General features: G+C 46.2%; 1 protein-coding gene across 2 annotated transcripts in view; it reads left to right on the top strand.

Moving 5' to 3' along the window:
* Positions 1-17,140, top strand: part of nav3 (neuron navigator 3) — a 247,403-nt gene extending 230,263 nt beyond the window's left edge. For both annotated transcript variants that reach the window (XM_067999283.1, XM_067999282.1), the window contains 9 exons: positions 1,016-1,111; positions 1,911-2,079; positions 3,910-4,145; positions 5,170-5,324; positions 6,306-6,377; positions 10,503-10,699; positions 10,823-10,941; positions 12,134-12,337; positions 15,970-17,140. In XM_067999283.1, coding sequence (XP_067855384.1) covers positions 1,016-1,111; positions 1,911-2,079; positions 3,910-4,145; positions 5,170-5,324; positions 6,306-6,377; positions 10,503-10,699; positions 10,823-10,941; positions 12,134-12,337; positions 15,970-16,089 — 1,368 coding nt within the window. In that variant the 3' untranslated portion in view covers positions 16,090-17,140. The remainder of the gene's footprint in view (positions 1-1,015; positions 1,112-1,910; positions 2,080-3,909; positions 4,146-5,169; positions 5,325-6,305; positions 6,378-10,502; positions 10,700-10,822; positions 10,942-12,133; positions 12,338-15,969) is intronic.
* The last annotated feature ends 1,140 nt before the right edge of the window (positions 17,141-18,280 follow it).

Genomic DNA, 18,280 nt, shown 5'->3' with positions numbered 1-18,280 from the left:
GGACAAGAGGAGGCCATTCAGCCCCTCGAGCCTGTTCCACCATTCCGTTAGATCATGGCTGATCTGTATCTCAACTCCATTTACCCGCCTTGGTTCCGCAACCCTTAGTATCCTTTGCCTAACAAAAATCTAGCGGTCTCAGCTTTGTTGCTGCTTTGATGGACACCTGGAGCTGATTCCTCGATCGGACGCCCAGCAGGGGGTCAGGGTTGGGAAATTGCGAGCTCGCTGTGCCTCATTTTCTCATCGTTCATATTAACGGATGGAAAATCAGGTTTTACGAGCCGCGATCTCCCAGCCCGAGCTCTCTCTGCAAGTGCCGTTCCGCGCTGGGGAGCGGGACTAACTGGAACAGCTCTTACAAAGAGCCAGCACAGACACGATGGGCCGAATGGCCTCCTTCTGCACTGTAGGAATCCATGATTCTGTAATAATATATATATATATTTTAAAATTTCCAAGGGATGATCATTTCTAAATGCCGGGCAGGGATTACGAAAATTATTTTACATGCAGTAGCTATTGTCTGTAATTAAACCTGTGGAAACCGTGCAATTACAGAGAGGAAAGAGCATGCATTTCTGTTAGTGCCTTCTCAGGTCTTTCAGGACGTCCCGAGCACCTCTCGTACAATGGATTCCTTTATCTTGCTGAAGTGCAATCACAGCTGTTACGGAGGCATGCAGAGCTGGCAATCTGCACACTGCACAGTGTGAGGGAGGGTCCCACCGACAGCCAGTGAACGAGCCCACCACGTCGTTTGTTTGTGGTGGAATGTTGGCCGGGACATCGGGAGAACTTCCTGCTCCTTCTCAAACGGAGCCACGGCACCGTCTGCTGGGACCGGCAGATTGGGGAGTCTCTCTTTAACACCTCGTTCCAAAGGCAGGGAGTTTGTCGAGAGAGTTTATCTCAGTGTAGCCTGTGGAGAGTGTTACGCTGAGGGCCACTGTATTTTTTTTCCCAAACTGTTAAAGCAGCTCATAATTATCGTGTGCGATCGCTTTCCTTTCAGGGTGAGAAAACTCTTCAGTACCTGATAGGCTCGATAGGAGTCAGCGGGAAAACAAAGTGGGACGTTCTCGATGGCGTTATCCGCCGTTTGTTTAAGGTAGGCCGTTGTACGTCTAGGCAAAAGTCGGCCTGCACTTCCCTTTTGAGTTTCAGGGTCCTCTCGTTTCTCAGTCGGAAACCGCGCGCGGTACTTTGTGGCCGTGTCGAAGATCAAGTGCTCCAATCCCACACTCCCAGAAGGGGGAGCCTCAGTCGGAGGGAACGCGAGTTGGAGAATCAGGGCCTACAACGCCGCGGGCCGACTCTACCACCCGGGACTCCCTTCCGATCGCAGCTCCCCGTTAAGTTCACCGATAGTCAGGCCTCCTTCCTCGCTGCAACGGAAGGTTAAGTATCAGGAATTCCTGGAGACCACCGTGCACGTCTCTCCTCCCCTTAAAATCGACGGATGGAAAATTGTAGGGCCGTGGACGCTACGCAAATCCCCGAAGCGTGCGCCGGTCGGGCACAGCCGCACGGCAGGAACGAGTACTTCTGAAGTGGCCCCCGTTGTCTAGATTTGCGTCCCCTGTGGTAAAGTGTGGGCCAACACCAGAAACAAGTGACCATGAGAGCTGTCGGATTGTCGTAAAAAAACCCAACTGGTTTACTAATGTCCGACAGCAGTGGGATGTGGCCACCTCCTACCTGATCTCCCTACATGTGGCTCTAGTCTACGAATGGCCTAGCGAGCCCCTGAGTTAAACGGACAACCTCTATGAGAGAAGAAGGCCCACAGCCACCTTCTCGGGTCAACTAGATACCAGCCTTTCCAGCGACAAACGCATCCTGAGAATGAATAAGTAAAAATGTTCAATTAAATGTGTTAACGTTTGTCTTTCTGTTTGGCAACGTAGGAGTACATTTTTCGTCTGGATCCAACCACGAGCCTTGGGCTGACTTCCGACAGTGTTCTTAGCTACAACATAGGTGATATCGTAAGAGCCAGCAATCTGGAGCTGCCTGAACTACTGCCTTGTGGATATTTAGTCGGGGAGAGCAACGTCATTACTGTGAATCTTAAAGGTAACTTACGATGTTACTTTTCTCTGGGGGGTGGGTAATTATGGGTCTGAAAGGCGTTTGTTAAAGAAAAATCTTGCATTTATATAGCGCCTTTCACAACCTCAGGACGTCCCAAAAGCGCTTTACAGCCAATGAGTTGTCGTCACTATTGGAATATAGGAAACGCAGCAGCCAATTTGCACACAGCAAGGTCCCACAAACAGCAATGAGATAATGACTAGGCAATTATGGTTTTTTTTTTAGTGATGTTGGTTGAGGGATAAATATTGGCCAGGACAGTGGGGAGAAAACCCCCTGCTCTATTTTGAAATAGTGCCATGGGATCTTTTACATCCACCTGAGAGGGCAGACAGGGCCTCGGTTTAACGCCTAATCCGAAAGACGGCACCTCCGGCAGTGCAGCACTCCCTCAGTACTGCACTGGGAGTGACGGCCTGGATTTTGTGCTCAAGTCTCTGGAGTGGGACTTGAACCCACGACCTTTGTGACTCAGAGATGAGAGTGCTGCCCGCTGAGTCGTGACATGTCCGTCCAATTAGGTGGCTCTCGGTAGAGCTGAATGATATTGTAAGAATTTGCCAAATGAACTGAACGTTAGCATCCCATTTTGGTTTGCGAGCGAGTTTGCCAGCCCAATTCTGCATTTTACCCCAGTTTATTATTCCCACCACTAAATGAATTGTCAGACTATTTCCTTCGAGTGAATCTTAAATATTTTAGAGGGAGTGCTTTGAAAAGGTAAAGCAAGAGCTCCCCTCTCGTCATTTTTGTAATGTGCTTTCATAGGACGTAAGATCTCCCCCCACATCTTGCTCAGCCTCAGTATCTCTCGGTGAATATCTGATAGGTTGTGGCTTCGTGTGCTGCTCACGGTTCATCGCAGGACAACTGCTGAAACTCACTTTAATGGGAAGAAGCCGTGTCTAAATGCCTGCGTAGGTTGGGACCTGATGCATACGAAAATGATGGGCAGGAAAGACCAGCTGGTCCATCAAGACTGCCCCACACTCATGATGGCCAGAGCATTGTGACTAAACACTTCTCCCTTCCCCCCACCCACCCCCACGGCCATGTAATCTCTGGGGAGAGGAAAAAAAAAAACCAGAGAAAAACCCAGGCCCAATAAGGGGAAAAATACTCTGGGAAATTCCTCTCCTCAGGCCCCACTCAGGCGATCGAAACCAGTCCAGGAGATCACATGGACCAAGTGTTATCTATAAAGACATTCAACTTCTATATGATGCGATCTCTGCCTCAGACAGGTACGGGTCAAGCTCCCTCTTGAAGGTAAACAGAGAGTCAGCACCCACCACACCAGCCGGCAACGCAATCCAGAGGCTCACTACTCTCCGGGAAAAGAGGAACCGCCCAACACCCAGTCTATTCCCACTCTCCCATAGTTTAAACTCGTGTCTTCTGGTCCTCCCCAATCTGTTAAACTGGAATAATTATTTTATAGACCTCAATCAGGTCGCCTCCAAGTCCACTCTGCTCTAAAGTAAATAGACCAAGGTCCTTGAGCCGATATGTGGTCTCTCTGGAAAGGGAGTCCAATACAACTGCTAGATGGGCAAATGGTCTCTTTCTGTGCTGTGAAATCTATACCTTCGGTAAACAGATTGTGGGATAGAAATCCGTGTCGAGCGGTAACGCGAAACGCGCGATAGCAAATCGACTGCCCATTTTACACCCGCTAAAATAGAGCGGGTGTAAAACGGGCGGCCAGTTCGCTATCACCCATTTTGCAATTACCGTCCGAGTTGGATCTCTATCCCTGTCAGTTTTACCTTGTCGCTTTGCTCTCATTCCAAAAGTGGGTCCCGTTTTCAGGTGTGGCAGAGAACAGCGTGGACAGTTTGGTGTTTGAGACACTGATACCGAAACCTACAACACACCGTTACCTCAACATTCTGCTCGAACATCGGAGGATCATTCTCTCTGGGCCCAGCGGCACTGGCAAAACCTACTTGGCCAACAGACTTGCTGAATTCCTGGTGAATAGGTCTGGAAGGGAAGTCACCGATGGGTCAATAGCTACGTTTAATGTGGACCACAAGTCCAGCAAGGTAAGGAGAGATTCTGGCAGCTCAGTAAGATTGCCATCGGGCCAACTCCTGCTCCCCAGTGGCCCAGCAACTTTATCTGATGAATAATTCAACCGTGCGGTTCAGAAAGATCCCAGGGTCGAGTGCCAGTCTGTGCTGATCTCCACTAGGGTGGTTATATGGGTGCCTCAAATGGCCTCAGCACCCCTGGGTTATGGAGAGGAAAATTATTTGGGTACGGTAGTGTAGTGGTTATGGTACTGGACCAGCAACCTGGAGTTCAAATCCCACCATGGCTGGTTGTAAAATTGAGCTCAATAAATATGGTAATTTGTGGGCCAGCAGAAAAAATGACCATGGATTGTCATAAAAACCCAACTGGGAGCCTTCCTCTCCTAACTGGCCCACCTTACATGTGACTCCAGTCTTAATGCCCTCTGAAGTGGTCTAGTTAGCCACTCATTTGTAACGCAGTAGTTAAACGTCTCAAGGCGCTCCACAGGAGCATAATCAGACAAAATTTGACACCAAGCCATGTAAGGAGATATTAGAACAGGCAACCAAGAGTTTGAGCAAGAGGTCGGTTTTAAGGAGCGCCTTAAAGGTGGAGAGGTTTAGGGAGGTAAGTCCAGAGCATAAGACCTAGCCAGATGGAGGCACTGCCACCAATGGTGGGATGAAAGGAGTGGGGGATGGACAAGAGGCCAGAATTGGAAGAGCGCAGAGATCTCGGAGGGTTGTAGGGCTGGAGGAGATTACAGAGATAGGGAGGGGCGAGACCATGGAGGGATTTGAACACAAGGATGAGAATTATTAAATTCGAGGCATTGCTGGAATGGGCAAGAAATTTAGCCTTGCCAGAGTCTCCTGCATCCTAAGAACATATATTTAAAAATTGGCCAAGTTTCTTAACCCTTGGGAAAGGGAGGAGAATCAACAGAGAAATATTGGCACCGTTAAATAGACACAGAAGTATCCTACTTTCAGCGGTTGAAAATGTGATAACATCTGTAATAAATGTGTTTTTTCTTTTTAACATTTGAAGGAATTGCGTCAATACTTATCAAATCTGGCCGATCAGTGCACTGCGGCAGATAATGGATCTGATCTTCCGTTAGTAATAATCCTGGATAACCTCCATCATGTTGGTTCATTGAGTGACATCTTCAATGGATTCCTCAATTGTAGATATCACAAATGGTAAGTAACTTGTTCGTTAAGAAAGAAGGAAAGAATTTGCATTGATATAGCGTCTTTCACAACCTCAGGACATCCCAAAGCGCTTTACAGCCAACAAAGTACATATGAGGTGCAGTCACTGTTGTAATGTAGGAAACACGGCAGCTCCCACAAACAGCAATGAGATAATGACCAGATAATCTGTATTTTAGTGATGTTGGCTGAGGGATAAATATTGGCCTGGACACTGGGGAGAACTCCCCTGCTCTTCTTCGAAATAGTGCCATGGGTTCTTTTACGTCCACCTGAGAGGGCAGACGGGGCCTTGGTTTAACATCTCATCAGAAAGACAAACCAAAGAAAGAGGTATTAGTAGGGGTGACCAAAATCTTGCTAAAACGCACGGGGCAGAATTTCTGTTTCTCTAGTGTTTCCACCGATCTTCCGTTGAAGTTAGAGAGGACGATCAGGAGAACGTCTGTGGGAATTCTCAGCGCGTAGGCTCAGAGAGTATGGGCATTACTCTCTAAATATTTAAACCAACTCCATTTAGATTTTAAAAGTGTCCAGGTAGTCTAGGGATCCCCCACCCTTGGGCATCTTTGAAACCCAGTTTGATAGGGTACCGGAGTCTCACCTCATGCACCGTCAAACCTAAGAGGTGTGAATCTGTTGCCACCAGCGACTCTCACCCTGCTTCTCTCAGGAGTCAAATCTCCGCTCCCAACTTCGACACTGTTGGGAAGTGGAAGCCACTTGGCCATGACACTAAAGTTGCAGTGGGAAACTCCCCTTAGACACATTGGAGGTGGATTTCCGTGGGGAGGTGGTTTTCCCGATGGTCCGTCGTAACTTACGCCCTTTGCCCGGAGTTTCCTTCTCCTGTTGCGGACGGGTGAGGAATCCCACTGTGGAAAATCCACCCCCCTTTCATCTGAAACGATGTTTTGATTTCGTTTTTGTGCAGCATGTGTAATCCGTGTGTCTTTTTAATTTCTGCAGTCCATATGTTATTGGAACAATGAACCAAGCTGTCTCTTCTTCTGCTAACTTGGAGCTCCACCACAACTTCAGGTACTTGCGAAGACTAACATCAAACATTGAAGGCTTCATCCGATTATTTTCCTTTGACTTTGCCTCTGTTTCACTTATTCCCCCACATTCCCCTCCCTTTTAAAAAAGTTCCAGAGGTGTGATTACATCAATTTGCAGATCTTCACCCAATCGGGAAGGAGCGAGCCTTTGGCTCAGTGGTAGCATTCCTGCCCCTCTGAGTCAGAAGGTGCAGCGTTCAAACCCTCGCTCCAGACAGTCCCGGCGAGTGGAGACTGGAGCTCCAGACAGTCCCGGGGAGTGGAGACCGGAGCTCCAGACAGTCCCAGGGAGTGGAGACCGGAGCTCCAGACAGTCCCGGCAAGTGGAGACCGGAGCTCCAGACAGTCCCGGCAAGTGGAGACCGGAGCTCCAGACAGTCCCGGCGAGTGGAGACCGGAGCTCCAGACAGTCCCGGCAAGTGGAGACTGGAGCTCCAGACAGTCCCGGGGAGTGGAGACCCGAGCTCCAGACAGTCCCGGCAAGTGGAGACCGGAGCTCCAGACAGTCCCCGGGGAGTGGAGACCGGAGCTCCAGACAGTCCCCGGGGAGTGGAGACTGGAGCTCCAGACAGTCCCGGGGAGTGGAGACTGGAGCTCCAGACAGTCCCGGCAAGTGGAGACCCGAGCTCCAGACAGTCCCGGCAAGTGGAGACCGGAGCTCCAGACAGTCCCGGCAAGTGGAGACCGGAGCTCCAGACAGTCCCGGCGAGTGGAGACCGGAGCTCCAGACAGTCCCGGCAAGTGGAGACTGGAGCTCCAGACAGTCCCGGGGAGTGGAGACCCGAGCTCCAGACAGTCCCGGCAAGTGGAGACCGGAGCTCCAGACAGTCCCCGGGGAGTGGAGACCGGAGCTCCAGACAGTCCCCGGGGAGTGGAGACTGGAGCTCCAGACAGTCCCGGGGAGTGGAGACTGGAGCTCCAGACAGTCCCGGCAAGTGGAGACCGGAGCTCCAGGCAGTCCCGGGGAGTGGAGACTGGAGCTCCAGACAGTCCCGGCAAGTGGAGACCCGAGCTCCAGACAGTCCCGGCAAGTGGAGACTGGAGCTCCAGACAGTCCCGGCAAGTGGAGACCCGAGCTCCAGACAGTCCCGGGGAGTGGAGACCGGAGCTCCAGACAGTCCCGGGGAGTGGAGACTGGAGCTCCAGACAGTCCCAGCAAGTGGAGACTGGAGCTCCAGACAGTCCTGGGGAGTGGAGACTGGAGCTCCGGCTCTGAATTCTGGGTTGACATCCAGTGGGATACTCGTGTCAGGTGGGTGTGGGTGGTCCCTGCTCATCGTATGGGTTGTGGGAGCCCATTAAACCCTCCGGCTGTCTAGGACTAACCATCGTATCGGCTGGTATAAAAATGGTTCCGGCCATGGAACGAGTGTTCACGTTACGGCCTATCAGACTGTTAATTAGCCGTGAATCCTTCCACTACTTTATTCTCCAAGGGAACGGTGCAAAGATATGAAAACAGATAATTGGACGCCGGGTCCCCATGATTTCCCCATTCATGGACATAAAACATGCCCAAATTCTCAAAATACGCTCCCGTGCATAAACTCTAGGTCTCAAACTCACAATTCTGAGTGTGTAAAAAATGCCTCAATCAGTACAGCAAAAAAACAGTGGGCTCTTTTGAGTATTGGATTGTCCTCCCTCTTCGGAAAGGTTCGTCGACATAGAATTCACAACACAGAAACAGGCCATTCGGCCCAACAGGTCTAAGCTAGCGTTTATGCTCCACACGAGCCTCCTCCCACCTAACTTCATCTCCCCGTCAACATACTCTTCTATTTCTTTCTCCCTCTTGTGTTTATCTAGCTTCCCCTTAAATGCATTTGTGCTTTTAACCTCAACCACTCCTTGTGGTAGCGAATTCCACATTCTAACCACTCTCTGAGTAAAGAAGTTTCTCCTGAATTCCCTATTGGATTTATTAGTGACTATCTTATATTTATGGCCCCTGGTTTTGGATTCCCCCACAAGTGGAAACATTTTCTCTACGTCTACCCTATAAAAACCCCTTCATAATTTTAAAAACCTCCATCTGTTCACCCCTTTAGTCTTCTCTTTTCTCGAGAACAGAGCCCCAGTCTGTTCAGTCCTTCCTGATAGCTATAACCTCCCAGTTCTGGTATCATGGTTGTAAATCTTTTTTGCGCTTTCTCCAGTGCTTCTATATCCTATAATCTATATGTGGAAGCTGTTCCAATCCAAGGGTTTATGAGTTCCAGGAAAGGACATGAGGACCTGATGCTGTAACATTAATTAAATGTGAATCAGGGGAGCTGGGAACTATTTTGAAAACGTTAACCAGAAACTTTTCAACCGTTGGATCACGCTCTGATCGACATGGTCCGTTGCACAAGCATATGCATGCAATATGAGAAAAAGTTATTAAAACTTTTTTAATAGTCCGACATGATAAATTACAGACAATCCTTTGAAAAAAGGGGAATGTAGGCATTCAACAATTTATTTGGGGAGGGAGACTTCTTTTCTCGTGCAGCTGGAGCCCATTCACAGGCTCGCTGCTGGAATTGTTTTCAGGAGGTCATCAAAAAGAGGAGGGTCGGGATTGGCCACGACTTTGGGCTCCCGGTCGGGGCTCACGATTGAAGACGCTGGCGAGCTCCAAAGAACACGACGATATGTAGCCGAATCTCGGAGGACTGGTACGGGAGGAAGTCAGGAGTTTGTCTGCCTCGGTGGATTGATCGGAGAGGGTGGAGAGTGTGGCAGAGCCGACATTTGCGAGGCTCCAAGAGATATGGAAGTTACGATCGAGCGCGTGTATTCTCAAGATTTTTTCAAATTTCAATCTCGGGATGTGGGCGTCACTGGCAAGGCCGGCATTTATTGTCCATCCCTAGTTGCCCCCCTGAGAAGGCGGCGGTGAGCCATCTTCTTGAACCGCTGCAGTCCGTGTGGTGATGGTGCTCCCACAATGCAGTTAGGTAGGGAGTTCCAGGATTTTGACCCAGTGACGATGAAGGGACGGCCGATATATGTCCAAGCCGGGATTGCGCGTGACTCGGAGGGGAACTTGGAGGTGATGGTGTCTCCATGCACCTGCTGCCCTTGTCCTTCAAGGTAGTGGACGTCACGGGTTTGGGAGGTGCTGCCGAAGAATCCTTGGCGAGTTGCTGCAGTGCGTTCTGATGTGCAAATTCTCAGTCACTCCTGGCATTTGTTATTGCGGAGGGAACTTTTAAAATGTCCAAGGTCGAGCCTCGGGCCTCCAGCTTCTGGAGTGCGGTCTCAGCCAAAACCAATCTGGAGGTCGTTGTCTCTTGATCGTAGCGAGTATTTTTGGCTTTGTAAACAAGTGATTTTTTGACTCTCTAGTTTACTTTCAAAGAAATGGAAGGAACTTAGTTGAAGTGTGGGTGGCAGCTCATGGCAGGACTTGGTTTGGCCTTGCTGTCCCCACCCCACGGTTGAGAAGCCCACTGGAGGACAGCAAACACAACTGGACTTGTTCTCCAGGCTGAATAAAAAGGATATAAAGGCACTGGAGAAGCTGCAAAAAGGATTTACAAGCACGATACCAGAACTAAGAGGTTATAACCATCAAGAAAAGCTGAACAGACTGGGGCTTTTTTCTCTAGAAAAGAGAAGGCTGAGAGGTGACCTGATAGAGGTCTTTAAAATTATGAAGCGGTTCGATAGAGTAGACGTAGAGATGATGTTTCCACTCGTGGGGGAGTCCAAAACTAGGGGTCATAAATATAAGATAGTCACAAATAAATCCAATAGGGAATTCTGGAGAAACTTCTTTACCCAGAGAGTGGTGAGAATGTGGAATTCTCTACTGGAAGGAGTGGTTGAGGTGATTAGCATAGATGCATTTAAGGGGAAGCTAGATAAACACAAGAGGGAGAAAGGAATAGAAGGACACGTTGATAGGGTTAGATAATGAGGGGTGGAAGGAGGCTCGTGTGGAGCATAAACGCTAGTATAGACCAGTTGGGCCGAATGGCCTGTTTCTGTGTTGTAAATTCTATGAGCCAGTGCCCTTAGGAGAGTAAAAGGAGTGAAAGAGGAAGGAATGCAAACGTTAGCTCTGTTTCAAGTCAAAGTAACTCCTAGTTTGTCTTTTGTTCTTTCTGTGCAGGTGGGTCCTCTGTGCCAATCATACGGAACCTGTGAAGGGATTTCTGGGTCGATATCTGCGCCGGAAACTAATTGAGACTGAAATCGACAGAAACATGCGCAACAGTGACCTCCTAAGAATAATTGACTGGATTCCCAAAGTGTGGCAGCATCTAAACGGCTTCCTAGAAACACACAGCTCTTCTGATGTGACTATTGGTGAGTTGCAATGTAGATTCTCTTAACAGTACCTTAATGTACCGTCCTCCACTCTGAGATAGACTTGTGTAAGATATCCCTTAGTTTGCACATTAATCGATTTATTCATTTTCCATGCTTCAGGTCCTCGCCTTTTCCTCTCATGTCCTTTGGACGCAGATGGTTCCAGGGTTTGGTTCACAGACCTTTGGAACTATTCCCTTATACCTTACCTTCTAGAAGCAGTACGAGAGGGCCTTCAGGTAATGCGTTTCATAAGTCTTTCTTAAGCTCTGTTCTGCAGCTTTTCATTGTGCGTTGGGATGCTAAATCTACATTCATATCATATTAGTTTCTGATATCTCAAAAGCAGAGAAGTACGCCACAGATCAAGATATATAAAAATATTGCTTATAAACAGATGCACGATGGTAATTTCATGCATCGGTCAGACACGAGTACGTTGAAAGCACTTGCTTACTTCACTTAGAATCATAGAATTGTACAGCACAGAAGGAGGCCTTTCAGCCCATTGTGCCTGTGCTGGCTCTTTTAAAGAGCTATCCAACTAGTCCCGCTCCCCCGCTCTTTCCCCATAGCCCTGCAAATTTTTCCTTTCCAAGTATTTATCCAATTCTTTACTATTGAATCTGCTTCCACTGCCCCTTCAGGCACTGCATTCCAGATCATGACTACCTTTGATTACAAGCTGGTTACATCAAAGGCAATTGGCCATAGCGGCTCCCCCAGGCCTCTAAGAGGACAGGGCACAGGAACTCCCGATATAGGGAGTTCCCCACCCTCTCTTGCATCAGTTTGGGGCAGGCGGATAGAGACTTCAAATATTTGACGTGTAGTCACTGTTGTAATGTAGGAAACGTGGCAGCCAATTTGTGCACAGCAAGCTCCCACAAACAGCAGTGCGATAAATGACCAGATAATCTGTTTTAGTGATGTTGGTTAAGGGATAAATATTGGCCGGGACACCAGGGAGAACTCCCTTGCTGTTCTTTGAAATAGTACTGTTGGATCTTTTATATCCAACTGAGTGGGGCCTCGGTTCAACGTCTCATTCGAATGGGGGAGTCCAGAACATGGGGGCATACCCTTAAAATTAGAGCTAGGCCGTTCAGGGGTGATGTTGGGAAGCCCTTCTTCACACAAAGGGTAGTGGAAATCTGGAACTCTCTCCCCCCAAAAAACTGTTGAGGCTGGGGGTCAATTGAAAATTTCAAAACTGAGATTGATTGATTTTTATTAGGTGAGGGGATTAAGGGACATGGAATCGAGGCGGGTAGATGGAGTCAAAATACCGATCAGCCATAACCTAATTGAATGGCGGAACAAGCTCGAGGGGCTGAATGGCCTCCTCCTGTTCCTACGTTCCTATGTCCTTAAGCTGCATTATTGTACAAGCTCGTAGAATTACATTTCCCGTCTCCTGCCACCTTTCAGTTGTACGGCAAAAGAGCTCAGTGGGAGGACCCAGCCAGGTGGGTTGTGGACACGTACCCATGGAGCTCCGGCTCATTACAGCACGAGTGGCCGTCCCTACTGCAGCTGCGACCTGAGGATGTGGGATACGACGGGCACACTGCCGCCAAGGAAGGAGGTTCCTCCAAGCAGGTCCCCCAGAGCGACAGTGAAGGCGATCCACTGGTAAGCGATGCTGTGCAGACTTGACGCGTTGCCACCGCAGTGTGTCATCGACGCTCTCCATCCATCTCCAGCGGGGTGACAGCGTTTATTTTCTCCGTGGCTGCACATTTTTGCATTTAGATGACTTGAAGTACAGAACTTGATGTTGGTCACGCCACAGTGACAGTACTGGCAGTTTTCAGATCCTCGGTAACATTCTCAAATAGGCAGGTGGTGGAGCTTGAAAATCAAATGTAGATTCAGACTTTGTATTGTTCTCCCCTGAATATGCAAAATAAAATGCACATGAGTGTAGACAACACTGTAGGGATAGAAATATACAACACCGTAGGGATCGGAATATACAATACTGTAGGGATATTAATATACAATACTACAGGGATATCAATATACAATACTGTAGGGATATTAATATACAATACTACAGGGATATCAATATACAATACTGTAGGGATATTAATATACAATACTGTAGGGATATTAATATACAATACTACAGGGATATCAATATACAATACAGTAGGGATATCAATATACAATACTGTAGGGATATTAATATACAATACTGTAGGGATATCAATATACAATACTGTAGGGATATTAATATACAATACTACAGGGATAGGAACATACAGAACTGTAGGGATATCAATATACAATACTGTAGGGATATCAATATACAATACTGCAGGGATATTAATATACAATACTGTAGGGATATCAATATACAATACTGTAGGGATATTAATATACAATACTGTAGGGATATTAATATACAATACTACAGGGATAGGAATATACAATACTGTAGGGATATTAATATACAATACTACAGGGATTTCAATATACAATACTGTAGGGATATTAATATACAATACTGTAGGGATATTAATATACAATACTGTAGGGATATTAATATACAATACTACAGGGATAGGAACATACAGAACTGTAGGGATATCAATATACAATACTGTAGGGATATCAATATACAATACTGCAGGGATATTAATATACAATACTGTAGGGATATCAATATACAATACTGTAGGGATATTAATATACAATACTACAGGGATAGGAACATACAGAACTGTAGGGATATCAATATAGAATACTGTAGGGATATCAATATACAATACTGCAGGGATATTAATATACAATACTGTAGGGATATCAATATACAATACTGTAGGGATATTAATATACAATACTGTAGGGATATTAATATACAATACTACAGGGATAGGAATATACAATACTGTAGGGATATTAATATACAATACTACAGGGATATCAATATACAATACTGTAGGGATATTAATATACAATACTGTAGGGATATTAATATACAATACTGTAGGGATATTAATATACAATACTACAGGGATAGGAACATACAGAACTGTAGGGATATCAATATACAATACTGTAGGGATATCAATATACAATACTGCAGGGATATTAATATACAATACTGTAGGGATATCAATATACAATACTGTAGGGATATTAATATACAATACTACAGGGATAGGAATATACAATACTGTAGGGATAGAAATATACAACACTGTAGGGATATTAATATACAATACTACAGGGATAGGAATATACAATACTGTAGGGATATTAATATACAATATTACAGGGATAGGAATATACAATACTGTAGGGATAGAAATATACAACACTGTAGGGATATCAATATACAATACTGTAGGGATATTAATATACAATACTGTAGGGATATTAATATACAATACTACAGGGATAGGAATACAGGGATATTAATATACAATACTACAGGGATAGGAATATACAACAGTGGAGGGATAGGAATATACAATGCTATAGGAATAGGAATATACAGCACTGTAGGGATATTAATATACCATACTACAGGGATAGGAATATACAACAATGGAGGGATAGGAATATACAACGCTGTAGGATTGGAATATACAACAGTGGAGTGTTGGAATATACAACAATGGAGGGATAGGAATATACAACACTGGGAATATTAATGTACAACAGTGTGGAGATAGGAATATACAACACTGTAGGGATATTAATATACAACAATGTAGGGATATTAATATACAACACTATAGGGATAGCAATGTCCAATATTTTAAGGATGGAGATGCACTGACATTATAAACAACATTACAAAGTGAATGTCTCTTATGCCGTTTAATATGCAGCAGTTTTTCCGATTGAACGTGCAAAACTAAAGCCACCGAGTCAAATAACTCGAGTTAAAATGAGGGTATAACAGGCATTCACTTTGCTCTACCCCTCTTCCCCACCAGTTCTGTCGAAAGGTCATCGAGCTGAAACGTTATCTCTTATTTCTCTCTCTCTCCACAGTTGCTGCCTGACCTGCTGAGTGTTTCCCAGCATTTTCTGCTTTTATTTTAGTTACAGTTAGGTTGCCTGGCTACAGATTGGTTTGCTGTTAAGTTAAATTGTCACAGGGTATAGTTCTGTCATCAATAAGGTCAAGAACCTGTATCAATGTCGGTTAATCGAATCGTGGGCAAAATATTAAAATTGGGCAAAAGGAACCAGCAAAATCTTGCACATGGTGAACAGCCATACACAAAGGTTACCCTTTAATGGGACGCTCTGCTCAGATACCGTCTGATCGTATAGAAACACAGGCACCATATGCTTATAAATATACAGGTGTTGACCATTTCATCTTGCACATTGTCACATCACCCCCAACGCTCGCTCTCCTCTCCACGGCACCTTCCCGTGCAAGCGCGGGAGATGCAACACCTGCCCTTTCACTTCCTCCCTTCCCACCGCCCAGGGCACCAAACACTCCTTCCAGGTGAAACAGCGATTTACTTGTACTTCTTTCAATTTACGATACTGTATTCGCTGCTCACAATGCGATCTCCTCTACACTGGGGAGACCAAACGCAGATTGGGTGATCGCCTTGCTGAACATCTCCGCTCAGTCCGCAAGCGTGACCCTGACCTGCCGGTCATTTGCCATTTTAATTCCGCGTCCCACTCCCACTCTGATCTCTCTGTCCTCGGCCTCTTACACTGTTCCAATGAAGCTCAACGGAAGCTCAAGGAACAGCACCTCATCTCTCGTTTAGGCATTTTACAACCTTCTGGACTCAACAATGATTTCAATAACTTCAGATCATAACCACTGCTCCCGTTTTTTTTCAGACAGCAGGTGCTGGTAATGGTTCTGCTGTTGCCATTTACAGCTCCTCTAGACCCATCTTTTGTTTCTTTACTTGTTCCATTCCCACCCTCCTTGCCTTGCACCATCATCCCTTTTGTCATTTAATCACTCCCGCCCTCCACCCTATCAGAGACCTTCCCTTTTGTTCTTTCCACCCCACCTTTCCCTGACTCTGTACTTGCTTAAAAACTGTTAAGTCTTCAACTTCTTCCAGTTCTGACGAAAGGTCATCGACCTGAAATGTCAACTCGGTTTCTCTCTCTCCACCGATACTGCCTGACCTGCTGAGTATTTCCAGCATTTTCTGTTTTTATGTCACGTTGACTGTCTCTGATTACAAGCTTTGATTACAAGTTTTGATTACAAGCAACAGTGGTCCTTGATTAACCAGGCGTATTGTGTAATCTCTTTCTAGATGAACATGCTGATGAGGCTTCAAGAGGCGGCCAATTACTCGAGTGCACAGAGCTGTGACAGCGACAGCACCAGTCACCATGACGACATTTTAGATTCATCCTTGGAATCAACTCTCTAAAGTAAACTCGGGAGGTGGTGGGACGGGGGGGCAGGAGAGGGGAGATGTGTGGACGATTCACAGATGTCTGGTCGAAGCCCCTCACCCCCCTTTCCCCTGCCCCCACATTTACTGACAGTGTGAAGCAGCACATCGAGGGATCAACCCCTGACGAGCTGACGGTGATGCACTGTTCCTGTGTAGGCCAGCGATTGTACGTAGGCAGGAGTTTGTTTCTCAATGAGAGGTCAGGTAAATTGAACAAGGCACATTGAAGGGCATATTAATGGTCTCCTTTGATTCGTCTGTATGTTGACATGTATATAAATAAAAAATACTTACTTACACACACACACACACACACACACACAAAAAAAAATTGCACATGAATCAAGCCAAACTGGAACTTTACAAAGTATTTACACGTGTAAACCTGATTTATATTTTAATTGAGGTGCTGCAAGGGTTGGAACAGCCAATCACTGTTCCACCTCTGTCCTGACCTCAGCTCTCTATTGCATTGGTGCTGGTTTGAAACAGCCAGAACAGTCTTTGGTTTACACCACTGCTCGTTTCCACGATCCTGACGGCTTGTAGACGTTAAGCACAAGGGGCAGTGTGCAATTGCAGTGGGTCGACTTTTTGAAATATGCTGGACACCCTCCCAGCTTTACCTGGTGCTGCTGGTTTGAACCAATGTTCGTCTCTAACGGGCTTCATTTTATGGATTTCTACTGCTGTATGTTGTGTTATCTTTTTTTTTGTTTTTTTTTCTTTAAATTGCAGGTCTTTTAACTTTACGAAAAGGTCTCTCAGTCACCAGACTTACTTAAACCTCCACCTCGGTACAAGTGATAATCTGAGCTTGTGAAGGGCTACACCAATACAGGTTGCAGAAAGGCTTCGAGTTGGGAAGTCTTTCAGTTTTCAAGTGGGAGTACGGTTCATTACGGTGCTGAATCACTTGCCTTATTCTCAACAGGTTACGGGAGTGAAATCAAGTCACTTAATTTTATCGCGAATATTTGTACCTCGCTCCTCTTGATTTATGACGTTCGGATACAAACCCAAGGGTGGGGTGGGGGTGCGGGTAGGGGAGGGGGGGTGGGCAGGTTTAAGAATTCCGCGTCCGTTAGATCCAGGACTTTGGTAGAACGAGGAGAAACCTCTGCAGAAACAGCGGTGTCTCGGTTTTAAACCACCATGAAAAACGGGCAGCTCGGCCTACCTTAAGGAGCAAAGACCTACTCAAAAAAAAAGCACGCTCCCGTTCGCCGTGTGTGTCTCTTCTCTTCTTCCCCCCACCCCCCCCCCTTCCCCCCGCCTTTATTTTTTTTGTAGAATTTACAAGTGATGGTCAGGTGAAGTGGCTGAAACACAATACTTGGCCGATGTGTACAAGTGGCTGTCCAATGAACTTAACCCAGCGGAGCTGGGGAGCACTTGACGAAACGGCATGAGCACAACGTATGTTTTCTTGTATAGGCTTTCAGCATGTTTTTACTGCGTATATGCAAAAACCGAGACTCTTTAAAGGGGTGGGTGGGTGGGTGGGTGGGTGGGGGCAAATTTTAACCCCTGCCCGCCTGGCACTGATTTTGACCGTTCCCCCCGCCCCATTTTACACTCTGATTAAAGTCAACGAAGAGCAAAATCGGGCAACGTGTCAAATGGGGGTCCTATCTGATCCCGTCAGTTTCCCGCCGGGCGGGTGAAGGTTAAAATTGCCCCCCCTTTCTTTCTCCTTTACGTTCTTACGAACAAAGGGATGACTCGTTCTGTTTGGGGGAGGGGGGTGGGAAGGCTAGTTCATTTCATTGGCTTATTGTTTCTCTCTATTCTAGGGGAGTGGGTTTATCCGATTTCTTTACGTTAGAAAGGGGGTTGTTTTTTTTGCACAAGTGTGAGAAGCTGTATATATATATATATATATACATACATATATATACACACACACACACACACACACACATATATATATATATATGTATATGTATATATATATATATATATATAGAATTTTTATAAAAGGAAGGGGAAAAAAATCTTTTTGCCTTGCACAGTAAAGAGTTGAAAAGTCCTTATTTGTGTGTTACTTGGTGTAAACATTTATTTCACTTGAATATGCTGGGATTTTTTGTAAACACTGTTGATAATTCTCTGTCTAGCTGGGATGTGTTTTATTTTTGTGTGGTGACAATGATCATTAGCG

Source organism: Heptranchias perlo, chromosome 18, assembly GCF_035084215.1.
Source record: "Heptranchias perlo isolate sHepPer1 chromosome 18, sHepPer1.hap1, whole genome shotgun sequence".
NCBI lineage: Eukaryota > Metazoa > Chordata > Chondrichthyes > Hexanchiformes > Hexanchidae > Heptranchias > Heptranchias perlo.
This window is presented reverse-complemented; position numbering and strand designations above follow the sequence as displayed.